This window comes from Agelaius phoeniceus, chromosome 26 (genome assembly GCF_051311805.1).
Source record: "Agelaius phoeniceus isolate bAgePho1 chromosome 26, bAgePho1.hap1, whole genome shotgun sequence".
NCBI classification, from domain to species: domain Eukaryota; kingdom Metazoa; phylum Chordata; class Aves; order Passeriformes; family Icteridae; genus Agelaius; species Agelaius phoeniceus.
Window position 1 is genome coordinate 6,114,119 of NC_135290.1, and position 27,138 is coordinate 6,141,256.

Genomic DNA, 27,138 nt, shown 5'->3' on the forward strand with positions numbered 1-27,138 from the left:
CCCCAACCCATCAGCATCTGCCTCAGAAATTCCTCATGGCTCCTCAAACTTCCCTTCTCTTCCTCCTGCTGGAAGCTGCTGTGGCACAGAGAGGTCCCTGCTGCCTCCCAACACTCACATTCCTTGTTTGTTGTTAACTTTTCCTTAGGCTTCCCCTGGGCCATGTCTTGCCAGTAAACAGAGACATCAGCAGATCCCTGCAGATCCCCAAGCCAGAGCTTTCCTTACAGCTCCAGCCTTCCCCTGGCACAGATGTCTCTCACCACTGCAGTGTCTGAGGCCCCAGCTCAGCCCAAAGCTCCCTAAGAGGGTTTTCCTATGGCTGGATGGGGCTGGATGAGCCTTCTGGAGCCTTTTCCAGGGAGGCAAAACAGCTTCTTGCCTCACTGAGTTCCTCTCTGCTCCACTTCCTGAGGCTCCTCAGAAATCCAACATCCAGAGACAAAATAAAGCAAAACAAATCCTTTTGTCCCAGGCTGTCACTCAGATGGGCTTATACCAACAAGGAAGGCATTAGTCATTAACACCCCAGAGCAGTCACCACAAGCCCAGAGTTTGGATCAATGCTGCTGTGTTTCTGGCATGTTTTCCCTCTGTGTCTCTGTGGGATGTTGTGTATCAGGGGCTCAGGTCACTCCCAGCTCATGGAGGGTCTTTTGGGATTCCTGTTCTCGTGGAGAACCCTCCCCTGCTCCCTCTGGATGCACAATGCAACATGAGCAGCTCCCAGAGCCCTGCTGCTCTGCCTCTGCTGCCTGGGGAATGCCTGGGTGTGGAGAGCCCAAGAGACAAGGATGCAGAGGGCACAGAGGATGAGCCCACATGTGGCTGTTTTTCTCAAGGCACTGAACATTCTCCTCTGCAGACTCTCAGAGCCTTTGCTCTGGTGGCTCCCACTGGCCCTGGCTTGGAGGCTGGGCAGGGGCTGTCTGGGGAAATGATCACACAATCATGGCTTTGTGCAGGTTGGAAAAGCTCTCTGAGATCATTGAGTCCAACCATCCCCAACACTGCCAAGGTCACTGTGGTGGTGTTTGAGGGTCCCCAGGACGAGGGAAGAGATGAGAATCTTGACTCCGTGTTTCAGAAGGCTGATTTATTATTTTATTATCTATATTATATTAAAAGAAAATTATATACTAAAACTATACTAAAACAATAGAAGAAAGGAGACATCAGAAGCCTAGAAAGGAATGAATAATAAAATCTCATTACAGACTCAGAGAGTCCGACACAGCTGGCTGCGATTTGTTAATAATTTAAAACAATTCACATGCTGAGTAAACAATTCTCCAAATCACATTCCAAAGTAGCAAAACATGGAGAAGCTGAAGCTTCCCAGCTTCCCAGGAGAAAAGATCCTGGCAAAGGGATTTTTCAGAAAATATGTCAGTGACAGGCCACCACTGACCATGTTCCCAAATGCCACATCCACAAGGCTTTGAAACCCCCCCAGGGACAGGGACTCCACCAGTGCCCTGGGCAGCCCTTTCTAATCCCTGACCACCTTTCCATGAAGATCAGAAAACCCTGGAGAGGAAAATGTGGTCTCATCTCATTTCTAACATTTCACTGCAAAATGTCAATTTGATTTAGTGAAATCCACTTCAGATCAAAAGTCCAAATGAATCACATGGGTTTTCTTGTTTAGTTTCAAAACTGCTGAAGTATTTTACTCAAGGCTGGTAAAACAGACAGTTCCAACTTGTCTCTAATCTGTAACAGGTTGTTGTACTGAAATATTGATGGCATTTTATAATAATGAAATCATCTATTATATACTAAATATCCCCTTAATATATGTGCTTGGAAACCTACTTAACCTCATATTTAATACAAATTCTTTATAAGCTATGAAGCCCAGTGTAACACAGTATAAAACCTTATCATGTTATAACACAGTTCCATATTTTATGGTAATAAAGGAGTAAAATGCAAACAAGCTCACACCTCGTGTTGCTCTGATTTTTATTCTGATGGATTTTACATGCACCATGGAGCAAGAGAACATGAATTGATCCCAAAAAGCTGCTTGATCTGGGCGCTGCTGGCTCAGGTGGCACTGGGGAGGCACTGGGGGGAACTGGGGGGCATTAGGGGGCACTGGGGGGCACTGGAGGGTCTCTAGGGAGGCAGTGGGGAGAACTGGGGGGCACTGGGGAGCACTGGGGGGCACTGGGGAGGCACTGGGGGGGCTCTGGGGGGCATTAGGAGGCACTGGGGGAGCACTGGGGGGGCATTAGGGGGCACTGGGGGAGCACTGGGGGGGCTCTGGGGGAGCACTGGGGGGCATTAGGGGAGCACTGGGGGAGCACTGGAGGGGCACTGGGGGGCACTGGGGAGGCACTGGGGGGCATTAGGGGGCACTGGGGGGCACTGGAGGGTCTCTAGGGAGGCAGTGGGAAGAACTGGGGGGCACTGGGGAGCACTGGGGGGCACTGGGGGGGCTCTGGGGGGCATTAGGGGGCACTGGCAGCATTCCCATTCTCCAGGGCCGGGGATCCCATCCCAGGCACGGCTCAGACCCTCCTGGCTGTGCTCACCTGGGCACACCAGGGAGCCGAGCTCTGTGTCCTGCAGTGTCAGCTCAGTGGAGACAAGAGGGAAGGGGGTTAAACTGCCTGGTAGGAGCCGTTCTCTGTGAGAACACTTGGCTGGTCCAGCAGGGGATAGCACAGCCCAGAGCCATAAATAATGCATGGATCCCTCACATGGAGCTCGCTCCAGCCTCACATTCCTCAGAGAGTCAGCAAATATTGTTTTTCTCCTCTCTTTAGTGTGTCTGTGGTGTGGTGGGTGGCTCAGGAGAAGGGAAAGCTCCTCTGAGGTGCTGTGCTGATCTGCTTTCACATCTTCCTCCTCTTTCTCCTTCCCTTCTCTGCCTTCCCAAAAAGCCTCCTGCCCGAGCTGGGTCAGAACAGCAGCGCTGCCAAGCTGCCCCGGAGGGCTGGAGTTGCTGCTGGCTTTGGGAAGCAGATGGGCTTAATGTGTTCAGCTAAACACAGCTTTTAGAGCCCAGTCAAACTGCAGCTCAGCCTGGACCACTCCTCCCGAGGAAACGAGGCACAAGAATTTGGCTGCTGGACAGCGACAGGGAACAAAAGTGTGAATTTCTCTCCAGCCTGATGAAAATGCTTCCCTGAAAGCAGGTTTGGAACTTGCTGCCATTGCTAACAGGAGAGATCCAAAACTCACAGCTGCTGAGCAGGTGCTTGAAATCAGAATTCATTGGTGTCCCCTTCCTGATTGCCCAAACACTAATGAGCTGCTCAGAACCTGGAACTGCTAATTACATGTCTGAGACTTAAAAAGAGTACCCAGGATGTCTTCATGCTCCTAAAATAGTCCAGACTGGATTGCTGTCAGTCTGTCCAAAAAACCCCTTGGATTATTCAATACGACACCAGACTCTGAGTGGATAATTAGGTTTTTGGGACCCCAAAGCTGCTAAGAAGGTGCTCGGGACCCTGATGCTTCTTCAAGTCCATTTTTTTGGAAGTAGTTTGAGAATTTGGACCTCCACTCCCACATTCCCCTTGCGCTGTCCTCGTCTCTGCTGGAGCGCATCCCTTCAGGTAGGATTTGTGATCCATGGCTTGTCCCACCTGGCTGAGTCCCACAGAGCAGCCAGTGGAGAACAACTCTATTAAAAGCCACAGTGGTGCCACACTGACATGTATTTCTTCTTCTAAGAGCATCCTGAGATGACTTCAGCTCTGACCTACTTTAAAGCCAGGCTGATTTTGTCCAAGCAGCAGCTGCACTTGAAAGCAAAGAGATGGAAGGAGAAGCTGCTGAAATCCAGTTTCCTGGTCAGAGGTTTTTGCCCAGCAAGACTCAGAGCTGCTCAACTTTGTAGCCTACTCTTTTGTCAGCTCTTTGGTTTTCCTGACACATCTTTCCCTGGCACAGGCTGCAGCCTTGGCTCTCCCAGCAAAGGACAGGGGAAGCAGTCCCTGCTCCTCACTGCATCCTTTACACAGCCAGCAAATGGGAGAAGTAATTAACTCCCACATGTTTATTACAGTAATTATGAATTTGCATTGCTCTCTCTACCAGCAAAGTGGACTGGGCTCCCAAAACACTCTCAAGTGTTTCCCAAATCCCCACATTCCCTTTTTGAGTGAGTCCTGCATCTTTAGAACAATCACATTCAGCCTTAGCTCTGTCATATTCTGTCACTCTCATATTTTCTGGAAAATCCCTTTGCCAGGATTTCTTCTCCTGGGAAGCTGAGAAGCCTCAGAGAAAAAGGAAAATAATATTATCTCATTACTTCTCCTGTGTTTGCTGCTTTGGAATGTGGTTTGGAGATTGTTTATCCAACAGGTGAATTGTTTTTACTTCATGACCAATCACAGTCAGCTGTGTCAGACTCTGAGGAGTCAGTCACAAGTTTTTAATTAGTATCTTCTTAAGCCTTCAGTAAGTATCCTTTCTCTATTCTTTAGTTATAGCATTCTTTATTATAATATAATACCATAAAATCATAAATTAGCCTTCTAAGAACATGGAGTCAGATTCTCAATTCCTCCTTCATCCTGGGGACCCCGAAAGTACCACATTGTTCCTTGTGTCTCTCAATGCCTTCCTGAGGATCTGGGACTCCTGGGATGTTTCTCAAAGGCCCCTCATCACCATGCATTCCAGATATCCTGGTTTGCTTCCATTCCCCATCCAGATGATGGGAATACCAGGCAGGACAACAAACCTTGCAGTGGGAGCAGCAGACAGTGAGGTGCTCCAGAGTGGTAGTGACTGAGCCTGTATTTGGATTTTAAGGGAATTTCAGCAGGGCCCTGATTGTCTCTGGGATTTTCCATTCCTTTGGCAGGAAAGTCTTCCATCCATGTGGCTGCTGGGACTCTCTTGCAAGACTCCCATTCACAGAGTCCCCTCTGTCTCACACCGCAGGCAGTGCGTGTCACAAAATACATTCCTGATTTGTTCCTGAGCTTGATTCCTCAGCTCAGCTCAAGTTGGAGGCTGCTGGGATGTGGGCTGGCTCTGCACACCACGCACACTCCCTGGCAAATGCTCCAGTGAACAAACATTCATTAAAAACCAGCAAATGTGAATTATAACTGACTGCATAAAGGTGCTGGTGAATTGACAACATATGCCCAGAGTCACAGCAAATGATCTGGAACACAGCAGCAGGAGATGGAAAGCTCTCACTTCCCAGTCTGACACGGATCTCAGGGTGAGGCTGAGCTGTGGGTTGGGGCACATCCTGCACACTCATGGCTGATTTCACAGCATGAACCTGGTACTGCTGACCAGATGGGATTTCAGTGTCTGAGGCAGCTCCAGCAAGGCCACCCCCACCCTCTCTGACAGCTTTATTGTCCCTCATCCCAAACAACCAGCATGAATTTACCTCTTAGGCTCTCTGCATTGGCTAAGCAGAGCATCCCTCCCTCTGCAGCAGGAGCAGCCTGATCCACCCTTCACCTCAGGATGATCCCTCTGGAGATGGGTCAGAGAACCCTGCAAAGCACCTGGGGTTGCCAGCAGTACCAGCTCTGCCTGCAGCACAAACGAGTCTTAGCAGGGTCATCACTGCCCTGCTTCCAGTGGAGATTCTGAGGTCACAATTTAGGATTCAAAAGGGACAGGATGGACTCAGAGCAAACTCCCAGTGCTGCCACTAAAAGCAAGAGAAAGGAGGTTGAACTGCACATTCAGCACAAAGCTGGGCTGCCAGCCCCATCTTCATTAGCTAAATATCCACTAAGTCAACACATAGTGGGTCTTAATTAGTCCACATCTGGACCTTGGTTTGTCCCAAGAGCATTCCCACATCACTGATGCCAGAGCTCCAGCTCTCCTGCTCCCTCCCAAATCTTGGCAGGGCAGCTGATTTGCAGTTGGAGCCTGGACCACAACCCTGCCAGGCACGTTTGCTGCGGCTCCAGCTTTGCCGGGGATGTTTCCACACAGCTCTAATTAACAGCAGCAACAAGCACTTTTGAGCCATGGAGGGAACCCCGGCGGGCAGAGTGAATGTTTCTCTAACTGCTCCCAGAGCCTTGTCTCTCTAGGAAACCGGAGGGCAAACTTCCAAATCTCTTCCCTCTGCTGCAGCACATTCCAGCCCCGCGGGGGAGCCAGGCTTTGGAATGAGCACACAATGCATTTGCTCTCCCTTATTTATGGGATAACAGAGCAGGTGCTCTGTTTCATGAGACAACAATCAGAGTTCCCAGGTGGGTAAAATTGAGCCCAAGTAACTCATTTCTGCAGAGGAAATTTATTAATAAATTTTAAAAAAGGTTTTCCCTTTGTGTTGTGAGTACTGGTCAGAATGAACTGAACTGATGCTGTCCCTCCCTTTTTTTCCCCTGCTGCTCAGAGAGCCCATAAATCAGAGAGAAAATTTTATTATTTTTAAGCAGCAAAGGAGAGACCACATTTCTGCTCCATTTTTGTGGATGTCTAATACAACAGCATCCCAGGGGCTCCCAGATGGGATATGAATATGGGTAAACAAAAACCCAGCCACATTTAATGCCTTGACTTCAGTCAGATTGGCCATTAACAGGATCCCAGTGTTTTCTTACCCTCCCTTGCAGGGGAGAAATTGAGTAACACTCATGGGTGTCCTCAACATTAACATTAACCTGTAATTTTGGGAAGCTCAGACCAGAGAGTGTCTGCAGTTGGGGTGTCTTGTTTTGGGCAGATTCTCACTGCAGGCAGCTTGAACACCCTCAAGGGAAGCTGCTGCAGCCTCCACGTGGGATCTTCACCCAGCCCTGGCCAGGGTTAAGCACTCACAGGATTTGCACCCCAATAGACTCAATATTCCTGTCTCCATGCAGACACAGACAGGGGCTGAGTTCATTGAATTCTGAGAACTCACAAGCTGGGTATTAAAATCTGCTCAGGGTCAGGAAACACAGAATTGATACTGTGTGACTCCAGGAACTGAGAGGAAAGAGATTTCCAGGACATGGCTGTGTTTTTCCAGGCTTCCCAGGCTCCCCACCACTCTGCTTAACCCGGCTGAGAGGTGCCTGCTTCCTACAATCCAGGTGTGCACCCAACCCATTCCTTCAGTCCAGGACAAGGTTGCTGTCCATGGACTTGGGAGAGGTCCTTGAACCCTCCTGTTCCTGGCAGTCACCTCACACAATCCCACCATCAAGGGATGATCCTGGTTAAAACCCTGCTGGATTCTTTATCCCCATTACTTCAGAATTTTGTCCCTTCAAGAAATAATAACAATAAAAAAAACCTTTCTAACTTCCAGCACCACATTATCTATGACCAATTTGTACCATTTACTCCAAATCCAGCACCATGATTTGGCTGAAATAGCTCCATTTCTCCACCTCACAGTTATCATCCCCTTGATGGATTTCTCCAAAGTTATCCCAGTCCTTCACACAGCCTTTGCCAGACTCACTTAAACAAGCTCAATTCTCATAATCTCCCCTCTAGAACAGGTGCTTCTTTTCCTTAATCCTCCTCCCAGTCTCCTTCTGTACCTGTTCCAGGTTGGATTCAGCTGCTTTGGGATGAAGCCATTGCCTTTTCCAGTAGCATTAACACCTCCTGAGCTCCAGAAGAGCTTTGTAAGGAGCCTTGGCAAGGTACCATGAATTAAAGCAGCCATTTAATTAAACCCCCCCACACCCCCAGTCAGGACCTCTGCCATATCATCCTGGTGATTTACACAACTGCACACAAATCCCCAGGTATTGTATTCACAGGGAATGCCCAGATGAAGGCAGGAATGATGCACCTGACTCCATGTTCTCAGAAGGCTCATTTATTACTTTATACTAAAGAATACCAAATTAAAGTATATATAGTTTAGTATATACTTTATACTAAAGAATACTATATTAAACTATACTAAAGAATCAGAAAAGATACAGACAGAATGCTAAAAGGATAATAATGAAAACTCCTGACTCTTTCCAGAGTCCCAACACAGCTTGGCCCTGATTGGCCAAAGAGTGAAAACAACTCACAGCAGAATGCAATGGAACAATCACCTGCCCATGGGTAAACAATCTCCAAACACATTCCACATGAGCACAGCACAGGAGAAGCAAATGAGATAAGAATTGTTTTCCTTTTCTCTGAGGCCTCTCAGCTTCCCAAGAGAAAAATCCTGGGCAAAGGGATTTTTTCAGAGAATGTGAATGCCACACCCAAGTGCAGAGCACTGGGAACACTGCCTGTATCCCCCAGGTTCCATCTGCAAAACAAACACGGAGGGATAGAGCATGGAGAAGGTCTTTGCTCACTGATGTTTGAGATCTGTGCTCCAAAATATTCTTTTTAGTGTTCCATGATCCCAGAATCATGGGATGGTTTGAGATGGTAGGGACTTTAAAGCTCTTCTCATTCCCACCCCCTACCATGGGCAGGGACCCCTTCCAGTGTCCCAGGTGGCTCCAAGCCCTGTCCAACCTTGCTTTGGACATTTCCAGGGATGGGGAGTCCACAACCTCCTGGGAAAACTGTTCCAGCAGCTTCCTGCCTTCCAGGGATGGTCCAACCATTCCCTCCATTGCAGAGCCCACAGCCCCTGCAGGGGGAGGACAAAGCTTTGGCAGAATGGCTGAGGAGGAAAGGCTGAAGGTCAGGCAGTGGTTTCAGGAAGGCCTAGGAACCCCAGCTGGCAGGAGCAGCTCCAGGCTCTCACCTCTAAAATTCTGCCATAGATGTAACTCCACACCAATAGGAACCTCCCCTCTGGAGCTGAGCCCGAGCTGCTCCATGTGGCTCATGCTGGGGAATTTGGTTTCTGAAGAGGAAACCTTTTACACTCTGAAGTCTTAAATATTATTGTTCCCTGTTGAGTGAGGGTTAAACAAGGAAAACAGTGATGCTTTTCTCACTGGCTCTTTTGCAGCTCTTCTACAGGCATATAAAAACAATAATGAGCCAGTCAAGCACTTAAAGCAGTCAGGCAATGATAAATGAGACCCACTAAAACCCTTCTGTCTTTGCCAAGGGCACTCTGGATTATACTTGAACCTGTTTTAACCTTAGCACTTAACCTTCTTTTCCACAAAGTTGCCTTTGCATGCAACAACCATGATGGAGCTCAAAATAACAAGTCAAAGAAATGGTTTCCTGAGAGAAAAAGGAATATTTGCTTTACAGTCAGGGCTGGGATTTAAGTGTACTTTATGTGCTTGCTAAACCCTGGAATTTTAAAGGAATGGGGATATAATTCCATGTTACTAGTAAGGGAGGGAGGAAAGGCATGAAATGCAGCATCAAAGTATTCTTTATGTCAGCTTGGTATGAAAAATGTGGAGAAAGAATACAGATAAGCGTTATTTCCAGCAATCATAGAATCCCAGAAACACCAAGGTTGGAAAAGATCTCCAGGATCATCAAGTCCAACTTGTGCCTGATCCCCACCCTGTCCCCAGCCCAGAGCCCTGAGTGCCATGACCAGGAATTCCTTGGACACCTCCAGGGCTGGGCACTCCAACCCTCCCTGGGCATTCCAAGGCCTGACCCCCCTTTCCACGGGGAAATTCCTGCAGTGCCCACCCTGAGCTGCCCTGGCCCAGCCTGAGGCCGTTCCCTCTGCTCCTGTCCCTGTTCCCTGGAGCACAGCCCGGCCCCCCCGGCTGTGCCCTCCTGGCAGGAGCTGTGCAGAGCCACAAGGGCCCCCTGAGCCTCCTTTGCTCCAGCCCCAGCCCCTGCCCAGCTCCCTCAGCCCCTCCTGGTGCCTGGAAGAATGGACTGGCCCCTTGCCAATGTCCTCTGCTGCTCCTGTTTGCCTCCCTGCATCTCCTCCCCATCACCACCAGCCCAGGCACTGCTCCCAACCATTCCCCTTCCTCCAGCCCTTTCTCCCTCTCCAAGGGCACACTGGGAGGGCAGAAAAGCCCAGTTTCTAGACACCCAGCTCAGGAACAGGACACCAAACCTCTGCTGTGGGGACGTCCAGCCAGATCTCAGAATCAGTGAATTGTTAAGGTTAGAAAATACGTCTGAGATCACCAAGTCCAACCCACAGCACCACCCCCATGGTCACTCTTAACCCTGTCAAGTGCCACATCCATAATTTTTGAACACTTCCTGGGGGGAGCTGGTGAGTGCCCTGCCCTGCCTCAGTTCCAATGCTAACAACCTTTTCTGTGAAGAAATTTTCCCAAATTTTCCCTAATATTAAATCTAAACCTCCCTTGGAGCTACTTGATGCTGTTTTAATGTCTTACCCTTGATATTTTAGCAATGTGAGAATCCCTGTGAGTAGCAAGGATCATATGCCTAAAACTGGGATTTACTGCATCACTGTTGCAATAACTGATACAAACTCATCATCTGCATCTTTGAACCATCATCATCTTTAATAATCAGGTGCCCACACTTTGACTGACAAACACCACAGGAGAACCCTGGTGCACACCAAAAAGCTGGAATATCACACAGCTGGATGTGCCTGGACTGAAAGAGGAGAGGAATTATTCCAAGTGAGAAGCACTGCAGGGCAATGGAGCTGCTCGGGCACAGATCAGAGAAGGAGTGAACCAAAGGGTTTCTCAGCACTAAAGCCACAGTGCTGGTTTCTGGTTTTGTTGGGTTTAATGAAAGTGTGTCTTTTTTGAAAGACAAGTGGGGTTACAAGAACATACTTGACTCAAGACACTTATTTCTCTTCCGGACAGAAAAAGAAAACAAATCAAACCATGGGAAAACCAGAATACACAAAGGACTCACAGTAACTGTGTTAAGAACTGACAGCTCTTCCCCGGGTTTCAATATTACTTTGTAAATGGGGACTATACTAACCTGCCTTATTTATAACAAAATAAATGCACACCACATTTCCCTGCCCCTGGTAACCGAACTGTCCTTGCCTGATCTCCAGAAATAGTTTGTCACACAAATTTACCTGTGGTAACTGTGCTGTAACACCTGGTGTTAGATGGGTTTGAAACATGGGAAGAAAATATGCTGCAGTTAATTGTTCCAACAAACAGCCACGGGCTCCCCCAGTGGAGGAGTGATTCAGGCTCAGAAACCCCCATCAACATTAACAGCATTCCAAAGTGGAGGGAGGTGATGCTTTACCTCAGGATACTGTTCAGCCTGCAGGCACTTGCAGAAGCTCTCTGGGGTTTGCAGAGCTGCAGTAGCTGGGGGTGTTCAGGTACTCTGTGTACCTGATTTGCAAATGCAGTAAGAAAGGCTTTCAAAATGCTTTTTGAGTGAAGACATTTGTAGAAGAATCTGTTTGGTTTCAATTCCTTCCAACCAGGAATAATGGGTTTTCTTCTGTCCGTACAAAATCACAGCCCGTGTCATTCTCTGCAGCAGGTTAAAGCAATTCCCCTCCCTCAGTTAAAGTTTAATCAATTTTAATAATAAATGTTTAATAGCAAACATAAACCAGAAAAACAGCCCTTGTCCCAAGGAGATGACAGTTTTATTGCCAACCCAAAGAGAGGAGTGAGAGCCTTGGATTGACTGGGGGCTCTGAGCTGGGCAGGATTTCCCACCAGGACCTGAGGAGTCGGCTGCAGAGCTGAGGTCCCTCCGTGCACTCTGAGTCCTGTGGGCCTCCTCCCAGTGCTGGGAATGATTCAGAATTTGAAACAGAGGAATGAATGAAGCTTGTGCTCCTGAGGATTTTCTTTTCTACCCTCTCCCTGCTCTGTCCCAGGTTCCTCAGGATCCCAAGCAGCATCAGAAGGAACCAGCAGGAGCAGACCTGCACACCCAGGACCTGCCTTCACAGCCACACCTCTCCTGCCATGGTTCCCTTTGCCCCATGGGGAGCACAGCTCTCTCTGCACCCTCGTTTGATCTCGCTTGTGCTGAGCTGCCAGAGAAGTGTGAGCTGTCTCATTATTGCCAGGCTGCTCCTGGAGAAAGTGGGGCACATGTGTTTGTTGGCCAGCTGGTCCCTGTCAGACACAATGTAAAACAAAAGCACTGACCCTGTTTTTCCTCTCTGGGCTCCAGTTTGGGTCTCTCCCAGCTGCCAGCTTTTGTGAATTTTGTAGAAATCACATTGTTTTGAGACTTCTCCTCTTCTTTCAAATGAAGGAAAATTGCTGAAACCTTCTCTTATCAGGAAATAAACCTAAAACCATCTCCAGAAAGCTCAGAGGTCAGGCTGTCCGAAGCATCTTGCTCTGACTGCCCTTTGAAAGAGGGGACTCATTTGAAAGCAGTAAATTAAATCTCCCTATTCAGGGAAAGCCAGACATGAATAAGTAACTCAGGGCTCCCCCCCACTAACTCAGATGACACCAGGGTTTGCCTCAAAATCTGTATAAAATAGAACCTGGGTGCAATAGAACTTGCTGACCTACAAGAGCAAGATGTACAGGCAGCACATGGTGAAGAGTTCCCCAGCTCTGCATCACTTTTTCCATGACTTATTTCTGAACCAGATGATCCATTTAATGAGGCATCCCAGGGTTTCAGTGTTTTATTTTGCACTGAGATTTTTATTTTAATTAATTTCATGGAAAATAGAAATGCTTTAAGACAAAAAGCTTTCATTTTTCACATGGAAAATCTCATCCCAGGAGACACTTGGACATTTTTCTGGTATCGTGCACAAACACCATAGAAAAATCCTTTCCCTCTTGACCTGTTTTTCCCCAGAGAGATGCAGATGTACAGAGACATCATCACAAGGCTGACCTCTGAGGGTCTTTTTGTTCTACCACGAGATAATGAGGAGAGAATTCTTTTTGCAGGGGTGGATGCAGTTGTGGGGGCTAAAAAAGGGATCTCACCCTCATTAATGTCTTTAGGAGGCAAACTCCACTGGGGTTCTATAAACTGGGACTGCTTTGGCAGCTTGGAACTTGTCTCCTCCCACAGCTCATCCTGAGCTGCCACATGCACCCCAGCACCTCCTCTCTCCATGCCTGTCCTGGAATTACAGGGGGACTTGTTGGGATTGGTGTGGATCAGCTCCAAACTCCTGCCATACCTGACAGAAACAAATCCATTTGTTATTCATGTGCAAGTCACACGTATTTCAGGAGATGCTTCATCATAATTTAGCATTAGTTAATGGCTGTTTAGAGTGATCCTGCAGCATCTGCAGAAGGGATGCTGGCTGCAGCATCTGAGGCCAGGGTAGAGGATGAAAAATGCAGCTCAATTAACAAGGATCAATCTTAACATCCAGCACAGCAGCTCCTTCTCCCCAGCATGATCTCCACACCCTGGTCATGCTATCCATGGAAACTGTTCCCATCTTTTACATAAAGATGGGAACATTGGTTTAGATGGAAACATTTGAGAAATGACCAGAGCAGCAGTTTTCCCAAAGCCTTATGGGAAAACTTGCCACTTTTCATTAAAAAAAAAAAAATCCCCAAACAGTAAATGCTTCAAAGGAAGAAATTAATATATCAGGGTTGTGTGACTGCTGTACCCCCCCAGCAGCTCCTGAGCTGAAGAGGATACAACTTGTTATGTTCTGTGAGATCCTGATCCCTACCCCTAACCCTAATCCCAGCAGTATTTCCAGAGAAAAATACCAGTATGATGAACAGAAACTGTACTTCTGAGCAGAATCCTGGTTCACCTGCTCACAGAAACACCAAGAAATCTGGTGGTGAATGTCAGCTCCCATCCAAGGTCCCCTGCAGCTAAACCATCCCATTACAGATGGCTGAGAGTCCCCCCATCTCCCAAACCAGAATTCCATCCCCCATTCAAGGTTGAACTGACACCTCACCTCTCTGGCATCCTGGTTCATCTTTCACAGGTTCCTCCATCACTGGAGAGCTGCTGAGGAGTTCACAGCTCTGCTGCCACCACTGCACACACAACAGAGCCATGAGCTGCTCTTCCAAAGCCTTGCAGGAGGCCTGGAAGGGATGGAGAGGCTTTCCTGGGTGTCTCAGGATTCACCATCCATTTCAATGCCAGGGAACAGTGGAGGGTGGTGTTGGAAGTTTAGATAATCAAGGGTTAAGCTTCTATTAATTCCTCCCACTGCTCATTAACTCTCCTCTGCAATTAATTTAGTCCTGCCTATGGCAACTGCAGTGATGTTTGCTGGGCTGTCATGGAGCAACCTCATGTGAATCCTGTCCTGCCCTGTCCTCCTGCTGTTCCAGAGCTCCAGCTCATCATCTTCTCCTGAGCTGGGAGAAACCTCCTGTCATGGAGCCCTTCAATTACCCCTCTCACAGTAACACAGCTGAATCACCCAGAGCATTTGCTGGGGTTTATTTATTCTCTTCCCTGGCCTAAGATTAATGTCTCTCAAACCTTCAGGTGAACCAAAAGTTTGAATCACTATTATGGGATGGGGGTCACTGTTTGTTATGGGATTCAGCCCCTTTCATAAAGTGAAATTTTTGCACAACTCCTCCACTGCACGAGCATGGGACTTCAGAGAGCCTGGAAAGCACGAATGGAATGAGAAACCAAAAAATGTCTAAATGGGTTGCTTTGGTTTTCTTCTTCCAATAATGACAAAACCTTTAAAAAGCAAAATAAGTTTTAATCATTTTTAATTTTAATTTCATTTTAAATTACTTTAATTTCATGCCCATCTTCATATTACATTTATATATTAGCCTTCATCAGCACTGAAACAGCATAATGAAAACTCAATTTTATAGAGCAGCTAAAACTTGTTCCCACTAAAATTTCTAAAATTTTTGGACCTCCAGTGGTTTAGTTTGGGGATTTGGGTTTTAGTTTGGGATTCTTTTCATATAGGCAAGGTGGACAGACTCATCTCTATCAGTTTCCCTCAGGAAAGACTCCAATTCCAAAAAACTCACACTGGAAGTGAGATCTGGACAACCTTTGGACTGACTGAAAGGGAAGCCTACAGACCTGGCATGAGACAAGAGCCTGAAATCCCCTTCTCGTGCAAGGTCAGACCAATGTGGGGGAGCACCTGAGGAGGAGATGAAATTTGAGTCAGTCTTTTTCACTTCTGATTTTCTTTTCAAATTTCAGTCTCTGAGGAAATCATGAAGCAGAACTCGCTCCTCTGACAGGAGCAGACAACTGAGCAGCTCCTCTTGCACATGAAATCCCTGATGGCCCCATTCTCTTGGATGGGCTCCTCTGGGAAATCCAAATGCAGATTAAACCTCCTTTCAACCATCTCACCCTGAGCAAATATATGTGCATTTTCCATTACTCTTCACTCCTTCACTTCATGCTCCTTGCCTTAACACACAAGCTAAATCCTTCCTTCCATGGCACAACAGCAACAAATGATCAAAACAATTCAGCTTTTCTTCAAGTAATGGCATGTGATGGTTGTAAATATTCATGGCTGGGTGGAAATTGGTTCTTGATGGCCCTGAGCACACTGGTGTCAGTCGTGCTGAAATAACTCTCAGTCTCTTTTACCTCCAAGGGCGATTTTGTTTTCCTGGTGCAGGTCTCATACATTAATCCATTGCAGATGGAGTCAGAAATGATCACCTCATCTACCTCATTTTCCCTCTTAGCTTGTTGAGCTGCCGATGCCTGAAAGGTTTCCTCACAGATTTCCATAGGTCAGGAAGTCCCAACAAGCTTCTAGAGGACCATTCTGTTGCACTCATCCCTCAACAAATCAACCTGTTTAAGGCTTTTCATCATGACCTCTCAGCAGATGCAGGTTTCAAAATAGACACTGACTTTCACAACCTTCACATTTAGCCACACATCACCATTTCCTCCCTCAGGAAGCTCTGAGTCCTCCCCACTTCCAGGCCTCTCATAGCTGTCATCATTTTGTAAGCAAGAAAGTTTTCCATGGGTCTGTTTTCCTAAAGAGCTCTTCCTATGGAATACTGCAAGTTCTCATAATCTCAACAGGCAGAGTGGTTTTTGTATTTTTGAGTCCCATATAGAGCTGGCATAGCTGTGGCAGCAACCCAGTCACCTGATACTCTGCTCACACCCCCCTTATCATGATAGCTTATCACCTTATCACCCCGACCTCACCCATGGATGCAGAACCAGATGCCTTTGGGAAGGCAGAGGAAGGACTCCAGACCCTGCCAGAGGAGATGGAGATGCTGAGCATGACCTCCCCATCCTGCTGCTCCTCGGGAGCTGCCAGACACATTTTTTGTCAGCAGGAGCTTAGTGATGGATCTGAGGGGTTTTTTTCATGGAATCACCACTGTCTGCTTCTAAAGCAAATAGGGATAGTTTCAGAAAATGGGAAAAGACAGGGGTTTGCTCAGAGAAACTGTGGTGGACTCATTATGGAATCAGAGCTGTGAATGCCTCAGTGCAGACAGAGCTGTCAGCAACTCTGCATTTTAGAGCAATTTTTGTCCTTAGGTCAATAATGCAAACTTGTGCACAGAGTTCACAGAGAGGAAGGTGATTGTCTTCTCAAAGTGGCTTTCATTTCTCAGGAAGGCTGAGGGTGAACTGAGCACGAGAGCAGGTCAGAGATGGGCAGAGCTCCTCAGGGTTAGAGCTGTGGTTTCCATCACTGTTGGTGATGAACAATAGGATTGAGGCTGCCCTCAGCAAGCTCGATGGCACCAGGCTGCGCGACACGCTGGAGGGAAGGGATGAGATCCAGCAGGACCTGGATAGGCTGGAGAACTGGGAATGTGTGACCCTCACAAAGTCCATCAAGGCCAAGTGCAAGGTCCTGCAACGCTGTTTGGCCTGGAGAAGAGAAACTCTGGGGAGACTGATCTCCTTTAGAGCCCCTTCCAGTGCCCAAAGGGGTCCAAGAGAGAGGGAGGAAAAGGGTGTGTAGGGACAGGACAAAGGGAAATGGCTTTAAACTGAAGGAGAGCAGGTTTGGATAAGATATTAGGAAAACATGCTTTCCTGGGAGGGTGGGCAGGCCCTGGAACAAGATGCCCAAAGAAGCTGCGGCTGCCCCTGGATCCCTGGAATTGTCCAAGGCCAGGCTGAATGGGGCTTAGAGCAGTTTGGGATAGTGGAAGGTGCCCGTGGTGGAGAGTGGAACACGATGATTTAAAGGTCCCTTCCAACCCAAACCATTCCAGGTTTCTATGTTTCTATGAAAAAATTAGATGCTCCAAAAATAGCAAAAGGATTTAAGACCCAGCAGGTCTGCACCTGCTTTCTGTTATAGAATCATAATTCAGCTTGGAAGGGACCTCAAGAGGCCAGAGGCCCTCACTGAAGTCAGACCTGCTTTCATTTTTTATCAAGTGAAAATTTCTCCAGTTTAACTTCATGATAACTGGTTTAGATTTTTACCCATTTCTGTCCATGGGGATCATGGACCTGTAGTCAGAACCTCTCAGGGAGGGTTTAGATTAAACCCACAGCAGTCATACCATGATTTTTCCCAGGGCATCACTGCATTTGGTCAGATAAACGCAAAGATTCCTCAAGAGGGGACATCTGGGAGGTTGTTTATTATGTGCCAAGAAGACTCCAAGGGACCCTTGCATGGGGGGTTATGGACAAGCTCTGTTGCTCTATTTTACCTCTCCAGCTGGAAACCATGCTGGGTTTTTTATATATTCCTTGTCTTTCCTGGCCTTTACTTCTAGCTTTGGACATGACTAGACTAAGTCTGGTTCCTGTAGAGAGAGCACAAGTACATGTGAACCTTCCTGTGGTTTCACCCTCCACCCACTGCAGACAGAAAACTGCACCCAGGAGAACTCACACAAGGCCAGTTGTCAGGGAGACCCTGTGACATGAATTGTGTTAGTCACAAAGAGCCATGAGCAAAGGAGGCACCAGGACACTGTGCCAGGTGATTATCAGATTTGCTCTCTGTTGTTGACAACCACGGCTCTCCACTGCTTTGGGCACTTCAGTTCTCAGTGTCTGTCCAGGAGAAATAAGCTGAAGCACAAGAAGCTGCACTCAGAGGTATTTCCAACACTAAGAAAAGCCTCACACAATTCCCAGGACAATTCTGATAAACCCTGGCAGCCCTCAAACATCTCCTCTATCCTTGGAACTCCAATGACACCCCCCTTGCTCAGCAGTTCTTCCCCATCCCAAGGGTGGATTTGCATTTTGCTCCAGCTCCAGCTGCTATTTGGAGTGCAAATCCTTGGGCAGGTGGAGTGTAGAGGACAGAGGAGCTCTCATTTGGACTCCTGATAATAACTCTAACGAATGGGAATCACTCAGGAGTGAGGAGTGGCTCTTGCTCCCCTCCAAACCAAGTGCCAGCTGCTCCAGCAAGGGAAGCTGAGACCACATCTGGCTCTTACACACACAGATTCTTTGTCCTTCCTCTCCCAGGGCCCTCCCCATGCCTCATCTTCTTCGTCATCCATCCCCCTCTGCTCTCCAGCTGGCTCTGACACTTTGGCTGTGCCTCTTCCTGACACTTCCCACTTGTTTAAATTATTCCCATCCCAAAGCCTGAGTGAGGGAGGGCAGCATGCCTGGCTAAGAAACAGCTCAAAACACATCCAAACAGAGCCTTTTCAAAGATCATTAAGGAGGACTGTCACTGTTCTGGTCAGATCTGCAGTCAGATCAGCATCCCAAATGCCCCAAGTTAACAACCTGCAGCCCATTTCTGCAGCTTCTCTCCTTTGGAGTTGTTTCACCCGGTGTTTATACTTCCAGTAAGGACTGGGAGAAAAACACTCTAAGGTAAAAACAGGTTTAAATCTAAAGGTATAAAGTAAATTTATTATTAACACAGTCAGAGGAGGATAATGAGAAGTAAAATAAGACCCTAAAACACCTTTTTTTCTCCCAGCCCCCCCCCCCTCCTTCCCACTGACAGTGCAGGGAGACAGGGCATGGGCATTTGGTCAGTTCAGCACTCCAGATCTTTTTCTGTTCATTTAAGGAGCTCTGGAAGCAGGGGCCCTCTCTCTGCATTTGGGTCTCCCACTGGATCACAGCTTTCTCTGGCATCCAACCGGTCTGGTGTGAACACTTCTCTCACAGGCTGTGAGTGGATTTCTGCATTCCCCATGGACCTCATGGGTTGCAAGGGGGACAGCCTGCTTCACCACAGTCCTCACCATGGCCTGCAGAGGAATCTCAGCTCCAGCACATGGAACACTTCCTCCCCCTCTTTTTCCACTGACCTTGGTGCCACCATATTGTTTTCCCTCACATGTCCTCACTTCCTCCTCTTCTCTGACTAGAAGAAAAGCTACTGCCCTGTCCTAGATTGCAAGGCAATGTGTATTCTATTGCCATCTGTCAGAGGTTGGGCAGTTATCTTCTGTTAATTGAGCAGTTTTCTTCATCCCTTCCACAAACCAATCCTCCCTCCATGGAGACATCTTCTGTTCATGGGCTATTAAATGTCCCTGCATAACTGATAAGAACTACAGCATCCCACTGGGAGATTTGAGCCCAGTGGGAGGAGCCAAACATTTCCTATGTGGATATAATCTGAGTTTCTGGGACACCAGAACAGCCTTTCCACTGGATTCCCAGAGGAACAGTAACTGCCTTTCCCACTGGATCTTCAGAGGAAGAGACTGCACCTTTCTCCAGGATCCCTGCTCCAGCAGAACCAGCCCTGACACTGCAGGAGGGCTGAGCCACAATTCCAATGGGACTGCTGCCAGCACCCTGACCCACAGGGTGTCAGGTTGGGTTCTGACTCTGGCAGTGCTGTTTTGATTTACTGCATTGTTTATTTTATTTTTATTTTCTTCCCTAATAAAGAACTGTTATTCCTGCTCCCATATCTTTCCCTGAGAGCCCCTTAATTTCAAATTTATAACAATTCAGAGGGAGGGGGTTTACATTTTCCATTTCAGGAGAGGCTCCTGCCTTCCTTAGCAGACACCTGGCTTTCCAAACCAAGACATGCCCATAGGTACCAACAAGTTCCACCAATTCAAAGATATTGCAAAATCCTGCAGCACCGAGAAGTTGATCTGGTCTAGGTTCTGCCTTGGCAATCGCTCATCGTGCTTTCCCTGCCAGCCCCATGGCCCCATCACCTCGTGGGTGCTAATTAACACCTCTGCTCATGCAGGGCACTGCCAAGGGGAGGCTGCCCCCACTGCCCCTGCCCTTGTGCCGGGCACGGCTGGCCAGGGGCAGCCAGGCAGGGGAGGCTCACCTCTGGGATGGCCCCAGCAGCGCTGCCAGGCTACCCCTGGGAAAAAATTAGCAGGTGCTGTTTTTTACTGTCTTCTTAAATATGTCATCACAGAGGTGTTACCAACCTCTCTAATTGGGCCAGCAGCATGTCCTTCTTCAGAGCCATCAGAGACTGGCTCTGTCAGACATGGTGGGAGTTTCTATCAGCTTCTCACAGAAGCCACCCCTGTGCCCCCCCCCCCCCCATGAAAAACCAGTTATGCCAAACCAACACATGGTATTAAAGGATTTAAAATGGGATTTGCCATGAAAAGGCCCCACTGAAGCTCCATAGCTTTCATTAGATTTTAACTTTATTAACCATTCCAACCCAGGAATTATTTTTCATGAGCATTGATCCCAACTGGCATCCATCCATTAAACTTCCTGCAAAATATAAAATCTTATCCTACTATTTTTTAATAAATAAAGGAAATACAAATCCCATCAGCGTAACAGGGAACTACCACACCTATAAATCCTTACTGGACAGAGAGATTCAATCCAGTAAACCACTGGGTGGCATGAGGGTCTGCACTTTGCAAGGGCAGGGTTTGCTAGATCCCTGAGCCAGGACTCCTTTTAGACACCCAGTGAGACACCACCAGCAGCAAAATTATAACCCTGCACTCCCTCTGTGCCTGTGCCCACACCCAGACCCTCAACAGTACCTGCAAAATTGAGATATTCCAGTGCAAACTGGATTTCCTACATGATCTCCTACTGGAAGAACAGCCTGTTTGTGTAAAAGTTATCACTGAATTGCACATCTCATTATTGCACATTTCATAATGGCAGATCTCATTATGGCATCTCAGATTCTGGAGCAAACTTTGGTAAAAGTTGTGACTCTCCAGAAAAATTGGTAAATAAGAAATGTAATGTTTTTCTGAATCAAGTATGCACTATCCTGACTTTTTTCTTGAAGAAAGTGAAAGTTGTATAACAGTTGAGAACGGACTAGTTAGTCTAAAAAGCCAAAGCTATTCACTAAACATTGGCCTGATAGATATACTAGAAAGAAGGGCAGAAAAAATATGTACAGAGAAAGACAGATAGATTGACAGAAACTCGTGTCTTAAAATAGCAATATTCACATGAGATACACTTCATTATGTGGACCCTGTAGGTCAGAAGAATGTGTATTGAAAATAAATGAGTTCTATCCTTCAATTGTCATGGCCACTGGCAATAAACAGACACCTGATGAGGCAGAGCAGGCACAAGGGAAAGGTTTGTGTTAGCTGGAATGACTGGATGTGTAAGGAAGCACAGCCCAACACTGCATTTAGCAAACAGAACACGGTACCACCCCAGAGACCCAGAGACACACCCAGAACAGCCCCCAGAGCCACGGCCAGGCTGTGCTGAGCAGGGCTGTGCTGCTGGGGAGCGTTTCTCAGCAAGGGGGGACTGAGGGATTCCATTCCCCTGCTGCTCACATTCCCAGTATCCACTCCCAGGCTATCCTATCCCTCACTCCGTGTTTGCCCCATGAGCTGTGGAAGGGTTTTCAGAGGTTTTCTCCCCATTGCCCCCCACATTTGCTGGGCCCCACACAAAATCCTCTTGCAAGTGTCCCCTGTTACTGCCCAGCATCATCCCAGGCTGGAAGAGTGAAGGCCACGAGCCACACCAGTACCCTGGGAAAGAGGCTTTGCTCCACACACCCACAGGGACTCCCAGAACATCACAGTGCTGTGGTGAGGGCTGATGAGCCCAAGCTTTGCCAGGCTCAGCAGCACTGGGATGAAGACCTTGATGTCACATGGAGCAGCAGGAGCACAGCTCCTCCAGGAAATGCCATCTGCGAGGTCAGCTCCAACCAGGACCTCCTGGGGGGTGCAATGCAGAAAACAAGGAGAGGATTTCCTTGGCTGCTGCTCTCAGGCTTTCCTCCTCCACATACTCCAAGGGAATGGCTTTGCTAAAGCATGTCCTGCCAATTGTCTCTTCTTCACTGGCTTTGCCTACAGCAGAGCTCTGCATTATCTTCTCTGCTGTTCTGTGTGTGGCAACGCCAGCACAGGATCAGCACATCCTGCTAAGACCTAGCTGTTTCCTTTGGGTATTTCTGAAAAAAAGCTGTGGGTACTCACTCCAGTGAGCAAACCTTAACATGGGAAATGCTGTCTGAGAGGTATTAAGGGGAGAAGGAACAGGAAGTGTAGGGAAAACACAGCTCAAGTCCTGTTATTAAAGCAGTGACAGAGGATTTAAACAGGGCAGTGGAGGAAGAAGGAGGGTAAAGTCAAGTGTTTTCAAAGTGCCAAGATGCTGCCGTTTCAGCTCCTGCTCTCCATGCAGCAGCAGCAGCACTGTGGGCTTTATTCAGGGACACCCTGCACACAAATCCCCACGCACCAGAGGGCAGAGCTGACCAGAGGCAGCACAGCACGGACTCCTCCAGCAGCACCTTATTGCCGAGCTCCTGTTTGGTGCAGCCCTCTGCTGCAAAGCTCCTGCCTCCTCTGCTCACAGCTGCCAGAATCTGGGCAGTGTATATAAAACCCTCGTACTTCTTCACCCTGATGACATATTGCAGAACTGCCCTGGGATTTACACCCTGTTTCCCTTCAGGAAACAAATCAGGCTCCAGTGATGACTCTTCTCCAGCGGGTGCTGCAGCAGGATGGATGTGCTGTCACTGAGCCTATGTGCAGCTGCAACAGGTTGCTGGTGATTAAATGCAAAATTCATCCAGGACATGAGGTTCTGATTCAGCCTGGAGGCAGCTCACAGACCTTTACAGCATTCTCCCTGTGGAAACACCTACTCATCCTTCAGACAGACACTTTTCCCTGCCTTTTATCTGAGAGGTAAAATCTGGAAGAAAAACAGGGTTGTTGTGTCCCTGTTGAGTGCTACTTCCCGGATTTCCATAACCCGGGGGATTACCTGGAGTCAGTGAGATGGAAGCCCTGCCTCTGTGAGAGACAATGTTGTCTTCTGGCTCAGGTAGGAGCTGCTTTGCAGAATGGGATGAAGTACTGCACTCAATCTCTCACTTTGACAAGGACAAGTGCTGTCAGTCCATAATATCTTGTCTCTTTCTAGCTTGCCCTGATCTGTTTTAGCAGAGCATTTATTTGGCAGACAGGGAATGTTTGTCTTTCTGGAAACTACAGTATTCCCCACGAGGAAAAAAAAATTAAAATCATTGTTTTAGAAGCAATTATCTCTAAAACTCAATAGCTAGACCCTGCTGGGTCTCAGGGGGGCTGCCAAGAGCTCCTGTCTTCTGCTTTTCAAAGTCCTTTTTTAAGCCCTGCAGGTGCTTTGAAAGTGCTGGTTGCTCCCTGGCTTTAAGGTTTTTGCTTTTGGCTAGTTCTTATTTCATTCTTGGCAAGTCCACAGGCAGAATAGCTCCCACTCCCCACACTTTGCTACAGTCAAGAGAGGTCTATCCATTCTCCTGGGATGTGACCTCACTTCCCAACTCTTCTGTCCCCTGGACTCTTGGATCTGTTTCTCCTTTTTTATCCCATTCTCCAGACCTGCTCACACATGGCTTCTCTTTAGCAAGCTCCTCTCCTTGGAACATGGTTGACGCCTTCCTACAGCTTGGATGACCCAACCCCTGCTCAGACCTGCCCAGGGAGCGGAAACAAGGGAATGGTTTGCCTGAATAGCCAGTTTGAAACAGACACACATCGGAGATATGCACAGGTAATCACTTACGTGTACAATTCTATGTTCCTGCTCCGAGGTGTAAAGAGAGCACAGCCCAGGAGATGGCAATGACTTTGAGTCAGTTGGACTCATTTGTTCAGAGATCCAAAGCAGCACGGATAGAAAATATTCCCTTCTCCCAAAACCTGACAAAGATTCTGCTGATGAACCAGGGGATCACAAACCCTGCCCAGGACCTGCTCTCTGTAGGACACACCATAACTAGCAGAACAACCAGCAGAACTCCCAAGAAATAACCACCTGAAACCTGTAACATTTCTGACTCCGGGATCACAGAGCTGAGGCACTGCCCAGCATGGCCTGAGACCACAGTGGGACTTAGCCCAGAGCCCAGCATGCCCCAGCTCAGCCAGGATGGGGCTCAGCCCCCTCTGCAGCCCTGCCCCAGCAGTACAGAGGGGCATCACTTCAGCTAGGCAACCTCCTAGTAATTTTTATTTTACACGGACACATTTACCACCACAGCACCCAGGCTAGCCTGCACTGCCATCAGGGTGCCAGCCAGAAGCTGGAAACTCAGCAGCAGCTGCTTCCCTCAGCATGCTCAAGCACCCAGTTCGCTCCACCTCCCCCCCTCTCAGAGCAGACCAGGGTCAGAGCTCAGCCTCTCAGTTGCATTTCCTCTCCTTCTCTTTCCCCTCCTTTCATCTAACACAGCACAGCAAGGACACAGCACCAGACAGGTACCCAGCTGCTACCCACACTCTGCAGCAAACCAGAATTTATGAGCCATGAATACCAGGAACAAGAAGAAAAATTTCCCCTTCCAGAGTTCCAGCAACGCTGTAAACACCTGGAGAGACACAGCTGGACACTGCTCAGACCAGCCCCAAGCACCTGCCCTTCTGGTTGGCTCTGTCCAGCCCTCTCTGCTTCCTTCTGCTGGCTGACATCCACTGGTCATGCCAAGAGACCCTCAGGCCCCCTCTGATGCTCAGCAGCATCCATCTGACCCTGAGCAAACACTGGGAGCTGTGGGCCTTACTCAGCATGGAGGCTGGACCTGCTACAAACCCTTTGCAGGTATGGCCCCATAATACCTCCATTAGGACTCCAACAAACAAACTTCAGCTCAACAGGCTTCCTCCTGCTCCTCCTCTGCCATGCCAGAGCCTGGCAGCCACTGTCTCACCACACCGGACCCACACAGCTTGGCCAGGCACCTCCAGGGCTGTCCTGGTCCTGCAACACCATGGTCCACATGCCCAGAGAAGAGAAAAGCAGCATATCTGCTCATACTCACAGTTTTGAAGTCCTTGTGGTTGCACTCCTGGCCCCTGAACTTGCAGTACAGCATCATATCCTTCAGGTCATGGCCAACCCGTGCCAGGAACTCTTGCATGCTGAAAACTTTGGGTTTATACTGCTTAAAGTTGGCCTTTTCTTGGAGGGTGGCTAAGACAGCAGGGTCAGCCAGGTGAGGGTTGGGGATCTGCAGGTTGACATCCAGCAGCGCCAGGAGCTCCCCAGCATGGTACAGGTCATTGGTGGTGAGCCGGGAGAAGCGGAACTCGTTGAGGTTACAGATGGTGACAGCAGGAAACACCAGGCTGTTCGCCACCACCTCATCCACTTTGGTCACGTGCTGGTAGGAGAAGTAAAAAGCCACCCTGTCCGAGCTCTCCACCAGGAGCAGACCCAGCGAACCCACAAAGGCCAAGGTCCAGAGCAGGCGCCGGATGGTGACCGGCCCGTAGACAAAGACGTGACGGATCCCGTGGAGCGTGGTGGTGTTGGCAAAAATCTGGATGCTGGAAGGCTGCAGGCTGCCCATGCTGCCCTCGCTGGTGCTGTCCTTCAGATCCATAGTTCATTTAAATCCTGGTCCTGCTTTTTGGGTCAGTCTGGAGCCAGAACTGGGATCTGGATCTCTCCCCTCTCCTCTCCAAAGTAATTAAACCCTTTCAGAGGCAGGTGAGGGAAGCAGAGTGAGACCAGCTGCTGCAAGTTTATCCCACGAGCTCAGCAGTAGCTTCGTCGGGGTAAATATTTATATAAAATCCATTCAAACTCTTGCTCTTGATTTCCTCGGTGCGATAAGGAGGGCTGGTTTTATTTAGGGAGACACCAAGGTGATGTGGAAGAGATGTGGGTGGGCAGCGAAAGCTGAGCCAATGGCAATAAAGTCCTCCCCCTGCACACACACACACAAGCACACACGCGCCGAGGGGAGCTGAGATTAAGCGAGCGAGCCTAAAACAAGCGGAGGCAGCTTCCAGGCTGTTAACTAGTGCGGAAAGCCGAGCATGCTGCTTCCCGCATATCTTCAGCCCGAGCGGGAGATGCTCCCCGAGCTCCGGGGATGCGGCTGCAGGATTCAGGCATCTCTCCTCCTCCCCACCTCTCCATTTTGGGCAGAAAACACCACCCCGAAAACCCAGCCTGTGCTGTCGGTGTGATTTGCAAGGGAAAGGTGGGCAGCTAATTCAGAGGGAGAAACAGGAGAGCAAAAGAGGGAGGGGAAAGGAAAGGCTAAAAAATAAAAGGAAAGGCTGAAAAATAGAAAAGAAGGGGACTGCTGCTCAGCTGCACGGACGCACACACGCAGATTGGAAAGAGGTGCATTAACTCGCTTCTCTTTCTCTTTCACACGGCAGCTCCGAGCAAAACCCAGCCAGGGCAAGGGCCGGGCAGCGGCGGGGCTGGAGCGTCTCTGGCCTCTGCTTTGTCTGCCTTAGAGCCGCCTCAGAGCCGCCCAGAGCTCTCCTGCCCTGCAGGACTCTCGGGGAGAAGCGCTGGGAGCTGTGGGTCGCGCAGGGATCCGGAGGGCAGGGCCGGGCCGGGCAGGGAGAGGGACCGAGCCCCGCAGCTGTCCGGGGCCGGGCTGTGCCCAGCAGCTCCTGAGCAGATCCTGCTCGGCCCCCGCAGGATCTCCAGATGTTCCGTGTGCCCCGAAGGCACCTGTGACGGATGTGTTTGGGGAAGGCGCTCCCAGATGTGCATGCAGCCGGGAGGCTGGGAAGGAGGGGGTGGAAGGGAGGAAAACTGGATTTTCTACCCAGGAGATGCTGCAGATCCGTGACGATGCCTCGGTGCATGCGTGGTGCGACTGCAAGAGTGCGAACGAGGGGGATCCACACCAGAGGTGTGAGGGGCTGGGTCTGAACAGGGTCGGAGTCCCTTCCACACCGAACAGCAGGGGCGTTGCTCGCCTTTTTTCAGATCCAGAATGAAACCCCAGGATTTCTGTCTCTGTACAGCACCCAGCCCTACAGCAGGTGAGGCTCCCAGAGCATGGAAGTGCCCAGAACGTGGTTTCCCAGTTGGAATGAGGTGGGAGCAGAGGGTTGAAGCACAGGCAGAGCCTGTCAGGGTCTGCAGGGCAATGCCTCATGACTTTCAGCCACCTTTAAGGATTAAATGAGCCCAGTTTCTGGATTTATAACCCTGAGTGTGGTTACCATGACAACTGACCAATTGCACCATTTGGCCCCTTCACCTTTCAGGTGC

The 27,138-nt window shown here is 48.8% G+C and overlaps 1 protein-coding gene across 2 annotated transcripts in view; it reads right to left on the reverse strand.

The window, feature by feature from the left end:
- The window catches only part of LOC129131027 (acid-sensing ion channel 2), a 504,741-nt gene extending 478,989 nt beyond the window's left edge, over positions 1-25,752 (reverse strand). Inside the window, exon 1 of one of the 2 annotated variants that reach the window (XR_013185271.1) lies at positions 24,932-25,752. Coding sequence is in view for 1 of the 2 variants with exons in the window: in XM_054649773.2 (XP_054505748.1) it covers positions 24,932-25,495 (564 nt within the window). In the remaining variant the exon portion in view is untranslated. The remainder of the gene's footprint in view (positions 1-24,931) is intronic. The other variant, XM_054649773.2, reaches the window with a different exon arrangement.
- Between the last annotated feature and the right edge of the window lie 1,386 nt (positions 25,753-27,138).